General features: G+C 44.4%; 1 protein-coding gene across 1 annotated transcript; it reads right to left on the bottom strand.

The window, feature by feature from the left end:
* Positions 1 to 3844: 3844 nt before the first annotated feature.
* LOC124485453 (cholecystokinin receptor) lies at positions 3845 to 16013 on the bottom strand. The gene is made up of 5 exons (XM_047047079.1): positions 15546 to 16013; positions 7116 to 7355; positions 5714 to 5981; positions 5417 to 5544; positions 3845 to 4421 (listed from the first exon to the last, which is right to left on the bottom strand). The coding sequence occupies exons 1-5, from the start codon at positions 15703 to 15705 to the stop codon at positions 3856 to 3858; spliced, it is 1362 nt and encodes a 453-aa protein (XP_046903035.1). The 5' UTR covers positions 15706 to 16013; the 3' UTR covers positions 3845 to 3855.
* Between the last annotated feature and the right edge of the window lie 1359 nt (positions 16014 to 17372).

Genomic DNA, 17372 nt, shown 5'->3' with positions numbered 1-17372 from the left:
GTGTTTAGTGGGTGTATGTTTCTCTTTATCAATGTAGTTAATCAAGTGAAAGTCTATTAAAAGGATATTAACCTATTGTTCATGGCGTGTCCTTTCATTGATGAAGTGGTGGATGAGGGAATTGTCATGGGACACGGCTTAAAGAGAACGTACTTTCAGGTAAAGGTCACATGGCCTTGAACATTTCTTCTTGCCATGGTGGATTGCTTAAATCCATGTTCAACCTTTCAAAAAAGAATAGCGCACACACCCAATTATCTTGAATTCCTGAACCTGGCCTGAATAGTCTGATTTGGGAAACTAGAACTGGACCCCTTTTGCCTTTTCTGATATGTTAGGTTTATTTCAGTCAAGTTTGGGACATTAATCCCCACTCATATTGCCTGTTTGATTGGATATGTGTGTGTGCTGTGATTAAGAGCCTGTTGTGTACAGTAGCTTTGTGAGTTGTGACTGACATTTACAGTGAGGCACCCCCCCCAACTCCCTAATTTTCTCATGTGAGGGTGAACAGGGAACAATCTCCATAAACAGGCAAATTAACCTTTAGACAGCAGACTCAATCCTGAAGGGAAATTAAAATAAAGTGTATCTATGCATGTATCATTTGTACTGTGGCATGGCCACATGACTAATTCGGCATATTGACATGATTAATTGGCAGTTCATCCTCAAACATCAACATCAACAAGAAAGACATCCCTGAGCCATGGAGCAAACAAGTCCAGCTCTGCTGAAACTAAAGAAGGACATTTAGATGATACGAGTTTGATGATGTGACCAGAGTTTGATGATGGGGCCATTATAAACATAGCTTCATTGGTACTCATTGTCACTCAGTTCAACTCAACAATCCCAGTTCTTAACTGTTCTGTTTAAGAGGACTGTCTGAGATGATAGTAAACCAGAAAAATAAAGATGCTGGCCTAGACCATCCAAAGAAAGATTAGTTCTTCCATCTCTGTCTTTCTCTTCTTCACCTTTCACCTTTCTCTTTCTCTTTCTCTTTCTCTTTCTCTCTCTCTCTCTCTCTCTCTCTCTCTCTCTCTCTCTCTCTCTCTCTCTCTCTGTCACCTCTTTCCTAATACTGTACCTCCTATTTCAGAATATTATAGTGTCACTGAGGGTGACAACAAAAAACAAGGTTTAACTTGCATGATGGCACTAGATCAAAATAAGAAATTAAATACAATCAAATCCTGACTTGCTAGCCTGGAGAAACTCTAGACATTCATTCATTCAGACTGCAAGTCAAATTGTCAGCCAGACAATTCACTTTTTCCACATCAGCGGGTCAGCAAGTTTGTCAGCCATCCAGTCCCGTGCTCCCAGATTTAGGGTAAAATGAGTTTTGTCAGTGTAAGCATGAAACACAGAATTACCTTTTCCAAACCTGTAGTTGCTCTCAATATATTGTGATGTGAAACGGAGGTTTGTATTTGCGTTAACCTTCAGTAACTTCAGCAGTCTACACTAAGGTCCCCACACTAGTAAATCTATTGCATATTAGCACAGGGTTTAATAAAAGCCACTCTACCCACGGGCTCAAGTGGCTTTGTGCTGATAGGGGAGCAGCAGAGTCCACCACACGTTGTGTGAGTTTATGTGCGTGCATGTCTTTTGTCAGCATGGCAATTTACGTAGGTGAGGAATGATTCCACAAAGTTGGTGCATTATGTGCTGCTTATCAGAAAGAGGGCTGTACTGTTAGTTCAATTGATTTGGACCCGTGTGTGGTGTGTGTGTGTAAGTATGTGGGTGTGTTTGTGGTTTCTGTGGTGTGTGTGTCTGTGTGTGTGTGCATGTGTGCCTCATAATACCAGCTTGGTGGAGCCATTGGGAAATCAGTGTTGCATATACAGTGTGAGGAGCTTTCCTAGTCTTGAAAAAAGTATTTACTACATACACCAACACACCCCACTCACACATTCAAACACACTCATACTGTACACACATATGCCTCCCATGATTGGTTAACAGAATTCCACAGGACAGCCCCTCCTGCCCAGTCAATTCTTATTCTCTGCTGGCAGAATTTTTGTTTTCTCCAGTAGCGAAGCCCTCCCGGATTTCTGACTGAAAAAATGAAGGATTTGTAGATTTTTTGGTTGTTTGTTGTTTTTTGTTTGTGACCCGCTCATTTTAAGATCAAATTCTGGCTACGCTGTTGGTTTGTTCTGTGTCTATGTCCATGTTAGTGTGTCTTTAAAAGAAAAAGACAGACAAAGAGAAACAGAAAAAAACTGTGAACAAGAGGATAATAATATCGTATTACTATCAACTTTGCTTAGCTTCACTAAAGAGAGAGAGAGAGAACATATGACTTTGAGCTGCCTTCGAACCACACTGCCTTTGCTTCAGGGTTTCCTACAGAGAGATGACATCTCTGGGGGGATGACGGAATGGCACTGAATTGGTCCCCCCCCTCCCCCCCCGTGTTCTGTGAGGGAGAGGGGCCAGCAGATGGTCACTAACCAGCGGAGGCCAGGATCCAGATCATCTCAGAATGACCACTCTCTCGGGGGTGGAAGTATGCCTATAGGCATGTTCATAGATCTGTTGAGATGGATATATATCGTCAGTCGCTCGACTACAAACTTAAATGGCTCATCTGCTGTCTCCTCTATATCGCCTACAATCAGTTGCCTCCAACGCTGCTCTCTCCCCTCTACTCTGATGCCCAAAACTGATCTCTCCCCTTCATTCCGCTGCCTTCATGGTTCTATCATCAGTAAGTAAGTTCGACCATCCCTACATGGGTTGTACCATCTATATACGTCCAGTAGAGTCAGAGACTGAGCTGAATTCAGCAAGTCCCCAGGCAGTTAGAGCCACGGGAGTACAGACAGTAAGGTAAGAGATAAAACTGATCTACTAGGTGCGGTTCAGTTGCCAGGGTATACAAATGAATGAAATATTATTTTTTTGGAGACAGTGTTTATGATACCATTTCAGTATAGACATCACCAGACATCAACCCAGGTGATGCGCAGAGTGAGAGAGAGTAAGTGGTTTAGAAAAGGTTTTACCGACACACTGGCCCATCTACAGGTGATTTCAACATCAGCGATGCCACAGAGCACATCGGCGAAAGACGCACATCGAGCACAGAAACACGTCGCTTTAGAAGCGAGAACACAAATACACAGTCCACCTCCATCCCACAAGTCACCGTTTACAAGAAAGCAGAACAGTGCCGAGGAGCAGAATACAGTAGAGCATATAAGAGAAGACTTACTCCCCAAGCACATACTCCCCTTATTTGTGAACCCCACAACCCACAGACATGTAGCTGAACTCAAAAAGTTGAACATAATCCACAACAGGGACTGACACAGTCCACAGCACACATATTTACATAGAAAACCACAGGAGGACCCAGAGCTCATTGACATGCAGGCACTTGTAAACCACAGCAGGAATCCATCACCAATTACACAGAAGCTCACAACATGTTCGGCACACAGACAGAAAAGACTAAGCAAATGTCTCCGACTCACCTTAGCCACCCTAAGCTGCTCAAGGAATCCCCCTCACCTCTCACCTTAGCCACCCCGAACTGCTAAAGGAACCCCACTGCTCAAGGAACCCCACTGCTCAAGGAACCCCACTGCTCAAGGAACCCCACTGCTCAAGGAACCCCCCTCACATCTCACCGGCCCACCCAAGACTTAATCAACCCTAACCCAACCCTTCCCCAACCCGTAGTCAACTCTCACCCACCTCTTACCCAATAAAACCCTCACAAACACCAGACTGCCCACCTGTCCCTATTCCCACACACACCCCATTACCCTGCAGGACACCCATCCCCTCCCCCTCTCCCGCCCCAGCCCCAGCGGCCACCTCCACCCCTCAGCATGTCGCCATGGTGCTGACGGTAGTGTAGCTGAACTTGGACATGGACACCCCCATCGCCATGGCGTCCTCCTCGGCCTCCCGCAGTCCCCGGCGCTTCCGGCGGCGGCACAGCGATTGGCAGCAGGAGAAGGTGGAGAGCAGGGCCTTGCGGAAACGTGTGTTCATGAAGCAGTAGATGACGGGGTTGACGCAGGCTGACGTGTAGGACAGCAGGTGGATGAAGGAGATGGGAGCCCCGGAGAGGGCCTTGTGGGCAGACTGCATGTCGAAGGCCTTCCAGGTGTTCACGCAGTAGATGGGCATCCAGCACAAGAAGAACAACACCACGATCACCACCAGCATGCGAATCACTCGCTTCTTGGCCTGGAGCTTGGCCTCCGATGTGTTACTGCGCGCGCGCTCCACCTTCGCCCCGCTCCCTCCGGCCACACCCCCGGCTCTGGCTGAGGATGTCAGGGTCGACATCTCCACGGAGTGGGGTTGCTTGGACACCTGGACGTAGCAACCGTCTCCATCGTCATTGCCACTTGAGACGGAAGAGGTCAGGCCGTTCTTGACATCTGTGGAGTCAGGGGTACCGGGGAGTGAGACAGGAGTTCACTTCTAGGTAAAAAAAAAGACCCCTGGACTATCGGGTGGGTCCGCGTAAAGGTGACGGGTGTTACGGATCCTGCTGGGCTAGCATGTGTGGATATTATCTACTGTAGCTCTGGCCACATGAACCCTGCAGACCATTTCTTAGTTCTGAGAAATATGAAAGAACACTGCCCTGAGAAATGCATCTTAATCTTCTACACGTACACACGCATCTTTTTGTTGACATCGTGTTTGAATGCTGGGACTGTAATAGTCCTTTCCGGTTTCTTATGATTGCTGCCCGTCAACACGTGGTTAAGAACCAGATTACACAGCTAATGTAAAGCGCAGGTATAAACACTTGGCTCACCATAGCCACAACAGTGACTCAGCTAACAGAGCAGGTTATCAGGGCCACAGGGGAAATGGCTGTGTTTATCAATGAACCTCAATGAACCTTGCTGCTTTGGCCACTTAAACCCCATTTTGTCTGAGAGCGGGAGTTGTCCTCATACCTTTACCCATCCTGATTAAATATAGTTATGGGTATAGGACAGCAGCACTGAGCACGTGGAGGAGGAAATTGAGGTTCGTGGTTGAAGGAAACATGATTAGCTCTAATCAGAAGACAGATATTTCAGAAGCGGGACAAAATCAAAAAATCAAATAAAAGAGTTCAATAATTACACTGCTGTCATCCCATTTTCCCTCATCGTCCCTTTCTCTTTCCTCACCCTCTCTCTCTTTCTCTCTCTCCCTCTCTCATGTCGGACTGGACAGATATAAAAGCCTAAAGCTGTCAGCCAATCGCACATTTGAATTGTGCAACACCAAACACATTTCAGCAGATGAGAACATCACAAATGGAACCACACGTACACACTCAAACACACACATAACAAGGTTGGTCAAACACAAGTGTACTGCACACACACACACACTCATAACGACACACATACACATGTGACCAGGGTCATACCAGAGTTTTTTTGCGTTTGTCCCATCTCAAAGTGGATTCCTCGGTAGAGTTCTCTGGAGATGAGGCCATATGCCACAATCATCACCAGGCCTGGGATCACAAACAGAACCAGCAGCAACAGGATGTACCTGGGAAAACAGGCACTTGTAGTTGATGAAAGATTCACAAGATTCTCATACCGGATGGATGATATCAGGACAGAGACTCGCACAGATAGATACACAACAAGGGTCAACCACACACACACACACAGATTGATACACACAATAACAGAGATTGATACACACACCGTCTCACCAGGTCTGTTCCACATGGCTATGAGGCCAGGTGTGTCTGCAGGCATGTGCTGTGGTGTTGTCCGGTCTGACAACAGAGAGCTTAACCAGAGAGCTGAACACGGGGTAGGGTACCATGATGACAAAAGACAGCACCCACGTGGCCGCAATGACACGGTTGGCATGGGAACGCGTCTGCCATGCCCTCGACTTCAGGGGGTTACAGATGGCGCTATAGCGTTCAATCGCTATGGCAACAAGGCTAAAGGTGGAGATGCTGACGGATATGCCTGTGGAGAGACAGGATGCGAATGAGATACATTGTGGGTAAGAAAATGACGTGTGATGTGTGAATTTTCTTGGGTGGGAAAGGAGGGAGGGAGGGAGCAGAGATGGTAATCAGGGTGTGGTGTTGTTTGAGGAAATGTCATTGGCCTGACTGTCTGATCAACTCTGCCCTAGCCAGCCCACCCCCCCAGCTGACACAAGGGAAATTAATCGGATCCAGGTCCTACTGCAAGAACATTAGCATCAACTGCATGTGTGTATGCTGTACACACATGCAGTCGATGCTAATGTTCTACTGTTTCTGGGCCTGTGGAAGCAACTGAGAATAGTCAGCTGAAGCAAACAAATGTCGGTCAACATCCCCCATCCTCTCCTGAGCCGCTAACCCCTCCAGGGCCTCACACTCTCCATAGCTCACGCCTGCTGCCTACCTCTCCTGTTTATTCACCTCCCTGCCCACAGCCTTCCATCTTTTCCTTCCTTCCACAGATCTCATCACTCTTTGCCACCATAAGTTATTTATACACAGTAGTTTGAATGATGCCAATAATAATTATGTGAATTTAAAGTAAGGAAATGTACTATAATGGGGATGGCAATTAGTTTCTTGCCACCCCTTGGATCCACCAGTAACCTTCTCCTCCCTCCTTAGAGATCCCATACTCTCCCCTCCCTCCCCAGATCTCTACCACTCTCCCTTCCCATAGCCTCCTGCTCTGGCCGTTCCTCCCTTCCATCCTCCGCACACCATCTCTCTCCTTCTCTCTTCGCCTTTGTCTCTCCATCCCGTACGACTTGCCTCGCCATCTCTCTTTCATTTCTCTCTCTGCACATCCATTTCGTCTTAGCTTGTCACTCTCTTTTTTCCAATCATTGTGAAAAAGAAACTCGTTTCAATCTCATCTCGGATCGTCGAGTGTAGGGTTTCATTTGTAAGTGCAGGAAAGCTTGAAACTATTGATATACTGAAACGGCTTGCTTTCATCTGTTTCTGCTTTCTCGACTACTTTGCATTCCATGTTCGGACAGAACAGAAAGAGTAGAAAATATATCGCCCCTTGACTACATTTAGGTGGGTGAACCATCATGGCTCTCCTCTCTTCCATATACTCCCCCCTTCTCCACCCCTGACTCACCCATCAGATAGGCCACTATCTTGCACATGGCTTCTCCAAAGATGAAGTCCTCTAGGATGCTGGGGATCAGGGAGAAGGGCATGCAGAACAGCGCCATCATCAGGTCGCTGAGAGCCAGGGACAGCAGGAAGGAGTTTGTGACGGTGCGCATGCGCTTGTTGACCGTCAGGACCATGATGATGAGGAGGTTCCCCAGCACACTGATGAGGAAGATGACTGAGTAGAGCAGGATACGCAACTCTGGGGAGGGGGGGTGGAGGGGTCAAAAAGAGCAAGAGATTAGCACATTTCAACCATTCAATCTCTGATACATCATGCCGACCCTGACGCTTTGCTTTGCCATGCGGGTGTCCAGCTGAGCCGAGCAGATCTGAAATAAAGGGATGAGAGACGGAGGGATGAGCCGAGTAGGCTTGTTGAGAGGTCTATTTGAAGAGATTAATCATGACTGTTTTACATTTGGATCAATACTAGGACTGTGTCTACATCGACCCCCTCGGTGGCCTCTTCGGGACAGCAGTTTACCTCCTGAGAGAGGGAGGGAGAGCAAGATGGAGTAGGGGGCTATAAATAAAGGGGGGGGAGAGAAAAGGAGAAAGACATAGTGACAGGGGGAAAAGAAAGAAGACAAAAAGAAGAAAAGGGAGATGGAAAGAAAGAGAGAGAGAAAGACAGAGAAAGAAAGAAAGAAAGAAAGAACGAACGAAAGAAAGGACAGGTACAGATGTTTCCCTGTTTCATTTATAAACCAATTTGCACAAGTTTCTCACTCTGTTATAGCCTCATCAGTAGCAACATCAGTGCGGGTTAGTCAAACAGCAGTTTTGTTTGATACCTTAACATTTCTGCTTGGTAACGTGTTTGCCATTAAAAGCTAATCTTGAGGCACAGTGGTATAGCTTCTCATAATATAGGGATCGGAAGATATGTTCTTCATTTGTGGAAGCATGTGCAAAGAACCAAAAAAGTCAAGACGGATACTTTGATGCCACTTTATGTCTAGGGAATTTCTCCATTCCTCACAACAGGAGAGAAAGAGACAGACAAAGAGAAATTGTCTTTCTATAGTGGGGGACACCACTGACCCTTTAAAGGTTGCTCTGGGATGATTCCTCTGGTCTGAAAAGCAATCCAATGACTTTTAGAAATAATAAATTGCTTTTCTGCATGACAGATCCATCATTCCCTGCTACTCAAGGATGATCTAATGCTAGCCGTTATCTGCACAAGAGCACCTCTACTCTCCCTGCCAAGGGAGCGGAGAGCAGGATCTCTTACCAGGACTGACTTGGAGAACCCAAGTTATAGCTACTTAAATCATAACGGGAAGCAAATATGGAGGAATGTTGTCATGTCACTGGGCATTACTTTATCACTTAATCACGCTTTAAACTGGGTGACCAACTTCATCTCACATTATTGCTTATACCTATCCAGGCCTTGGAATAAGAGGAACTCCAGGAAGGGTTCAGGAGAGGAAGGACTAGACAGGTATTGGCTAACCCTAATCCTGTTAGAGCTCATGCTCCCTCCACCTGCCAATCATCTTTAGAAACACCTCCAACGATGACCGTGTTTCTCTAAGATTGCCCTAAAACAGGTTTTCTATGGTGACCATGGCCAAGGGATTGCAGATGCCTTGTTGTGTTTAATCTTTCTCTCTACTTGTCCTCTGCTCTGGCATCTCTGTTTACTTTGGTTCTGTGCATTCATTCATTCTATGTACTATCTCTATCTCGGTATCTTGTTCTTTCGATCTCCGTCCTCATTTCTTCTCATCTCCCTCTTCTTCCTGTTTTTCCAATCTTCTGTTTCACTTCCTCTGGGCTGTATCAACCAGTGTTCAGACCAGAACACTGGCCAAACGATTTGTCTCCGTTCTCTCCATCCAACTGGCTTGCCCGCCCCACCTCTCCATCTTTCTCTGCCTCCCTCTCCAGTTCCGCCTATCTCCCCTTGCGTGAGCTCAGACACAGAGGAACCCGCTCCATGCTGAGGACAGCCGCACAAAAGAGGAGTCTATCTCTGCGCTCTCCCACCAGGTGTGTGAGGCTGATACCACACATTTTTTCTCCTTTACTGTCTCTATTTTTCTCTTTTCTCTGTCTCTCTCTCTGTCTTACAGACACACTACTCCTCATATCAGGTAGCCGCAGCTGGCAGCCCCTCTGCCGTGTTTACTTGTTGGAAGATTAAAAACTTTTTCACAAGTGTTAAATAGTGCATGTGTGGGGTTTGTTTGTGTGATAGAGAAATACAAAGAGATTTAGGAGTAGAGGTAAACGGAGGGTATCATTGATGTCTGGGTCTCTCAAGCGCTCCAGTGATGTTGGTCTTTATTGTACTGTAGTGTGCTGTATATGTCTTCTGATGTGATGTCATCCTCTCTCTTTCCTGTCTTTTTCCCCACAGTTGATGAAGCTGAAGTTGATTGGTTCATGTAATCCTCCCCTCTACCTATTTCAAACATTGTCTCAAATGATCAAATGACAACTCAGTCTGAGAGAGAGAGAGAGAGAGAGAGAGAGAGAGAGAGAGAGAGAGAGAGAGAGAGAGAGAGAGAGAGAAAGAGAGAGAAAGAGAGAGAGAGAGAGAGAAATAAGGAGGGGATGGTTACACACATGTACTCAAGTGATGGAAGATGCAATGTGTCAAACCAAATAAGCTCTCTCCCTCTTCGTCTTTCTCTCACTCTCTCTCCCTCTAAACCATCTGCCCATTTTTGTTTTCTCCCTAATGAAATATTTTACAAAGGTCTCAGCCTAATCGAAGCCAATTAGCAGTGCCGTGTGCTGTGAGGCTGTGCAGGGAGTGGTGATAACTCCCTAAACACATCTAGTTCTATCAGCCCTGCTGGAACCGCTGCATGCTGGAGAGGGTAGAAATGTCTATGTTCTCTTTTAATCACTACCTACTAGGTCTACACTACAACAGCTCTCTCCTTCTTCATCTAAAATGCTGTATTTACAGTTTTGTGTGATTACTAAGGCACTAAAATATACTACATGTTCCTAAAGCTCTACACTCTCACCACAAAACCTCATACCAAACCAGGAAAGCATTGTACATCTCTTGTAAAAGCAAACAATGACTGCGAAACTCTTCAAAGTCATTTAAAAACGTTTTGTTTTTTTCACACAAACCATTTGAATGGGGCACACAAAGCACCAATTACGCATTGATAATATAATTGAACAACACTTGTAGCTTTTGCTTTCCTGTATGCAGGGCAAAATGTTGCTAAACACAAAAGTGCAGTAGAAGAAAAAAAAAACGTTTGTGTTAGAAATAAAAGAATACAATTGTGCTAAACCATAGTGGTTCTGGGAAGGGAAAAAAAGTTTTCACCTTGTTTGTTATCCCATATTGGTGGCCAAGCCGCGAAGCGGCGAAGCCACCTTAAGTGTTTCTACGTATTCTTATTATTATTATTATTATTATTATTATTATTATTATTATTATTATTACACATCTTCTTCTGCCATGGGAGTCTATGGCAGCCCCTAGAACCAATTGGTCAGAAGTTGTGAATTTTGGCACACTATTTGGGACCAGTCCCCTCATCAATTTCACCAAGTTTCATGTCTCCCATTCCAACCATCTAGCGCCACCAATGGGTCAAAGTTGAAGGTGTGTTTACACATGTTACTTTTGAACCATATGCCCCATTGTCCAAAATGAGGTATCGTTGGATTCCCTGGATCAAGACGAGTTCAACGCACTCTATGACATCATACCCAGTTCTATAGATTCTCCGCCATTTTGAATGTAAAGGAAAAGCGTTTTTTCGCTACTCCTCCTACAATTCTTGTCGAATCTTCTTCAAAATTGCCACAGATGATCTTCAGACCAAGCCTCACAAAAATTATCCCCTGGAGCTTTGATTTTCGCAACCGTTTGTTATATACAGCCACATCAAATTGATGTGGCTGAATTGATGTGGCCGCCATTTTGAATATAACGTTTTTTCGCTACCTCTCCTATAAGGTTTGTCCAATCTTCACCAAATTTGGCACAGATCATCTTCAGACCAAGCCACACAAAAGAAATCACATGTTTTTTAGACTTTCTACACTCGACTGGAACAGCCAATCAAAGTCATCAGCCAATCAAAATCGTCAACCAAGCCACCATAAAAGAAGTGAGGTCATATCTCAGCACCTCTTTACTGCATTGACAACAAATTTGGTATAGGGACGAGGGACCCTGTTCTAAAGAAGTCCAAAATAGGTCATGCCATTTCACCTCTAGGTGGCGCTGCAATAGGCAAACATTTTCAGACCAAGCCTCACAAAAGACATCACATGGCGTTTTGATTTCTGCAACCGTTTGTTAGTTACAGCCAATCAAATTGAGCAACTGATCCGGAAAAAGGAAGTGAGGTAATATCTTAGCCAAGCTTTGATGCATTGACTCCAAACTTGGTGTATGGACTCAAGACCCTCTTATTAAGAGGTTTGAGACATGTAGTGTCATTTGACCTCTAGGGGGCATTACAATAGGTAGGATTGTGTTTTGACCAATAACTGTTGATTTGTTTGGCGTATTTAAGCAATTCCTATGTCTCGTGATATCTTAGGAGATCCCGCGTCTGATGCATGTTAACGCGTGATACCAGACGAATTGATGAGGCCGCCATTTTGAATGAATGAATAAAACTTTTTTCCTTACTCCTACACAATGTATCCAATATTCACCAGATTTGGCACAGATTATCTTCAGACCACAATCACCTTGCCATGTAAAAATATGACTGAATTACAGCTGTTTAAACTCGGGCCAAATCTGACCATGCGTGCCACAGGAGAAACGGCTTCCTTTTTGTATTCAGTAACTGTACACAGCAATTCCCAGTGCTGATAATGGCTCACGGGGATAGACTGGCTCCGTTGAAGTGCGAGGTCGTAGGTTCGAATCCAGGCAAAGTCTCAGGCATGTCATGATACTGGTTTATCTGTTTAGTGAAGCCAGGTATGTGACAGTAGCTGTCGAGCAGTATAATCATAATGGTAATGATAATGTTTCAATCTCAGGGGATCTATACTCAAGAAGAGTCAGATTTATTGTGCTTTACAGATATGTGTCCTCTAACCTCTAGGGGGGCGATCCCATGTCTGACACATGTTAACTTGTGATACCAGCCAAATTGATGCCGCCATTTTCATTAATTAATAAAACGTTTTTGTCCTACTCAAAATGTATCAAATATTCACCAACTTTTACACAGATTATCTTCAGACCACAATCACATTGACATATCAAAATAGGACTGAATTACAGCTGTTTAAACTTGGGACAAATCTGACAACCGCTTGCCACAGGAAAAATTCTTTATATTTTTACGCAGTCACTGAAATCTGATTTCCAGCACTGAGAATAGCTCACTAGGATAAATTGGTGTCCTGGCAACGTCAGAGGTTCAAATCCAGCCAAAGCTGACAAGCTTTTCATGTCTCTGATTCTCTGTTTAGCGAGACTATAAGCCACTGCAAAGAAAGCCAGGTAAACCGCAGTCACTAGATGTCGAAAGTTTCTTCTGGGTCATCTGACCTGCTTGGCCACCACATTGCTGCTTGCAGCTATATTACTATCAGTGATTTTGATGGTTTGTGTGTACTACTGACGCACAAAAATTGTTTTGCAAGAATTGTTTGTTTTGTACAATGTTTTGCAAGTTTGGTGCTTTTTTGTGGTTGGTGTGAAGAGTTTTGCAAAAATAGCCTGTAATTTATAAGGTGGTGCCTTAGGAATAAAAAAGAAAAAGAAAAAATGTAACTCAATAGCTACATACATTCAATAAATAATTCAGATTTCTCAGAGGTACTCATTTACATAAAGGCACATTCACTCCGCTTGGTTCTTCTGATCCTGCTGCTTCGTTTTAATATTTATTCAGCCAATTTCAGAGGGCTGGATGAACTATTTGAACAACCTTAGTTTTAATATAGTAAAGATAGATAAGTGGACTAAACAGGAACACCTGGTGAAGCTAAAGCAATCCTCAACTCGACTGTGTTAGCTCAGTAAATTGAGGTCTAGCGAGCGACGCACCGTGCACATTTAGGGGTTCATATTGTCTTTCAAAAACATCTACCACACCCAAGAGGTTCCACACACCAACCCCTAAATACACACGCAAAGACACACAAACGCTCCAGAAGGGGAGTTCAGATGCCAGCTGGCATGTGTGGAACTGACTGTGGGGCATTCTAGTGGAAATGGGTTATGGGTAAATGTCATAACTAATGGCTAATCTAACACTGTAAATGTCATACATCACTAAGCCACAGTGTTACCCACCCGTACCTGTCTGTCTGTCTGTCATTTCTCTGACTATTTTCTCATTCCCTCCCCTCTCTCAACAACTGCTAGAGAATAGACAATAAAACTCTAACACCATCTATGACCACAGTCCCACTGCTCCAGACACTGCAGTGAGAAAGATTGGAATTGGTCTTACTTTAATTAAAATAGAACTTCCGTAGCATCAATTGGACTTAATGAGCAAAGCCTAGTTCAGGCATGGCACTCAGGCAGCTGCATCATTCCGCTCATCAACTACAACTGTGTTAGCCTGGCTCAAGCTGGTCGGGGCACGTCGCTAAGGCGGCAGTATAGGATACTCCTACACTCACTCCCGGTTGTTGTTTTATTGTGCTGCTGCTGCCCTCCACCATCCCCATCTCCCCCGTGGTGTCTGCATGCTACTATCCATACTCCCTGCCTCATATTGTGTATTGCTAGCTAATGCTATATGTAGTGCTTCCCGTAGAAACATCCACTCTGCCAATGTCAAAACTATTTCCATGTCTATGGTTATCAATTCATGGTCAAATCAAAATGGGAGTGTCTTCACTTAATGGATCATATGTGACTGTTATCAAGATGAATGTACAGTACATACTCATGTCTATGTAGTGTAACAGCAATCAATTGTACAGTAGCTGGGCTGTATGACTGCAGTATGTGAAAAAGGGGAAGCTTGAGAAGAGATTTAGCCAGTATTGTTTTGCTCAGGCTGTTTCAGAACGTTGCACATGAAGGGTTGCATAAGAGCGAAAGGGACAGAGAGACAGAGTGAGAGAGTGAGAGAAAGAGAGACAGAGAGAGAGAGAGAGAGAGAGAGAGAGAGAGAGAGAGAGAGAGAGAGAGAGAGAGAGAGAGAGAGAGAGAGAGAGAGAGATGGATGGATGGATGGATGGATGAATTGATATGCAATGTGTGAAGTGATGAATGAGAGACTAAGCAAATGTTTGGATGTTTGGACTGATGAGGATGTTCAGCCATATTACCAGACATTCCTCATATCTCTAAGTCTCTTTCTGTGAGTGTGTGTGTATGTGTGTGTATCTTTGTAAGCACGGTTTGTGTGTGCTGTTTGTAACTAACACACTGAATGGCATCACTACTGGAGATGCTAAATATAGTGTGTGATGCGGCAGTGAAGAGCCTAATCAGAGTTAAGACTTCTGCCCTAACGGCACTAACTGCTGCCGTTACAATCTCTCTCAGACACACACACACACACATACACAGGCACGCAGACACACACAGGCACGCAGTAACAGACAAACCATAGAAAATGACAGAGCATAGTTATAAGAATGGTTCCCCGAACTAAATACATTGGCCCACTAAAATCAACAAAGTCTCAACAAAAACAATAATATGGATTCAGTCATTAAGATTAGAATGATCTTGAATCTTCACAACCATCAAGTTATATTTCAAAAGCAGTCATGTTCTATCCATCCCTCTGACCTGGTCATAACTGGTATGGATGTTGTTATGCTGCTTACTACAACTAAATAATTTCTCTAAACCGGTTTCCTACCTGCTCAGGTGATGCTTTTCAAATAAGCCACAGCCCATTATCATCTATTTTGCTGCCCGTCAGTATAGTTGTTCACAGCATATGCAAGACAGAATATAATATAATTTACTGTCCTCTGCAAATCTCCTCAAATGTATGTCTATCCCAGTGTGGCAATATACACAGGTGCGCGTGAGGAATTCAGAGAAAAACACATTGTAACAGACAATTAAACATTTAAACATATAGCAATGCAGACTTCCACCATGCAGTATAGTGTTTATAGAAAATGTTAGGAATGGGCTAGGCTTTAACTATTAGTAAAAGTGGCCAAATAAACCGATAGATAATGTATGAGCTGGCCACATTGTGATTAGATGGTGAGTTTATGCAACAGGCGCTGGTCTGAATGAAATGCCTGAAAATCGTTAGGATAAATTAATCGGTGGCCTATTCTAAAAAGGCGCATACATTGATAACACTTTAAAGTTGCATAAGAACGGTTCACAAAGTGATCAGTCTTAACGCTGCATGCACTGTAAGCCCGTTTTAAAGTCTGGTGTGTCATAAATGTGTTTTTTCTTTTTTTGTAGCCTAATGGTCCGGTGTCACTTTACCTTTTTGAGCAAGCTTTGGTCTGGGGGCTATGGTTGCATTGTCACAGGTGGTGATATTTCTCTCCTTTATACTGCCGTTCACGAAAACGTTCAGTTGCGCACCACTTTGAGCTCCCGCGCTGTCGAGCGCATCGGTTTCGTTCAACCTTAGTAAATCCATGCTGCGGGTGATGAAGTGCGGTCCAAAAGGTGCATTCTAGATTCTGGTCGAGGCTGCACTGTGATGAAGTCAGCAACGACTGCCACCAAACAGCTGTAGTCCATCACAAGTTCTCCAGCCACATCTAAAAACTCCCGATTTCGTCTATCTAACCCAGTGCACCCTTTTAAAATTGGATTTACGTTTGTTTGTTTTGGGAATGCCTTGGTTCGCTTGGTCCAGTCCAAGATCACACCCGGGCAGGCTACTTCAGGGAAACCCTGCGGCCGTCAGGAAGGGTGGGATAGGGGACCCCTTGCAGAAAGGACTATCTGAGCGTGGAGAGCAAAGCGGCGGGGGTATATAAGAGAAAAATGAGGGGGGGGGGGGTAATAGTATTGGCCATAGATCTAGAAGGTAGGGGGAATGCCAAACGAAGCTATTCTTGGGAAAGAAAGTTATGAATGACGGGTCGATTAAAATGTTACGGCGGCGCCCCCTGGTGGTGAGTAGGAACCCAGTTCTCTTACGTAACTTACACGAAGATAGGCCTACGAGATTGGCGAAACAGGCTAAAGAACAGTGACAATTTTAGATTGTTTTTAAGGTTGTTCAAGCAATCATAAATAGCACACAGACCCACACCTATCGCCCGTCGGCTTGAGGCAACGGCTCCGGTGGATGTAGGCCTAGGTGGTGTTGCATTTCCGATTTGCTACCCGACTCCTCCAGTCGTTTTTATTCTATGACTGTAACTCAACATCTCCCCCAATAATTGTGGTTTGATTCTCGAACCTTGCTCATACTACTAGCTTTTTCAAAGAATAATTTGTCAGATTTTTGCGACGTTTGAAAACAATCCGAAATGGCAAAACTAGCACCCCATTTATTTGCTCATGTCAAGAAAAGTTTCCTGGAAACGTGCTCGAGGATACGAACAGGGGACAAGCACAAAAAGGAACATCAGCAAATCGCTGATTTACCTGAGCTGAATGAGAACAAGGAGCAAGGACTTGATAATCTACAGTTGCCTGCCTTTATTGTAGCAAGTTTCATTTCTGACCAAAAAAATTACACCTGTCTCACGATGAAATGCTGGTGACTCAGGACATTGCACTAAGGATACACAGAGAGCGAGCAATAATTGGAGCATCAAAGAAAACAAACTTTTCGACACAGCTATCCCTCTAACCATTGCTGGCAGTATTATTAAAGTAACTAGCTTTTTGCGGTAGCCTGCCTTCTAGCAAATTACCAAAACAAGCCACTGGTCAAGGCATGGGCCAAGTGAGAGTAAATGCATGCCCTCTTTTTGTAGGGCTGTACTGGCAGTGACCTGAACAGCCAAACCCGCTTTGTCACATAGTCACACAGACAGAAGCGTAGGCCTATGGTTTTTTTATGCCTCACCTTCTTGCAATGTTTTTAGTGTTGTTAAATGGATATGTAGGGGAGAGTGGGGTGAGTTGTGCCAGTTTTTACTTAAAGTGATTTTACTGTAAAGCGAGGCCATGACACTAATGCTTCCGACAATTTTTTAAACATATACTTCAGGATGTGGTGCATCCCTGGGAACAATCACTTTGGATCTGAAACATAGTATTTAAGAAATATAGCTTTCTGAAAAAAAGTGGTCTCGTGGCACAACTTGCCCCTGGTGCAGGGTAAGTTGTGCCTTTAGAGAGAAT

The sequence above is a fragment of the Hypomesus transpacificus genome, chromosome 23, assembly GCF_021917145.1.
Source record: "Hypomesus transpacificus isolate Combined female chromosome 23, fHypTra1, whole genome shotgun sequence".
NCBI lineage: Eukaryota > Metazoa > Chordata > Actinopteri > Osmeriformes > Osmeridae > Hypomesus > Hypomesus transpacificus.
This window is presented reverse-complemented; position numbering and strand designations above follow the sequence as displayed.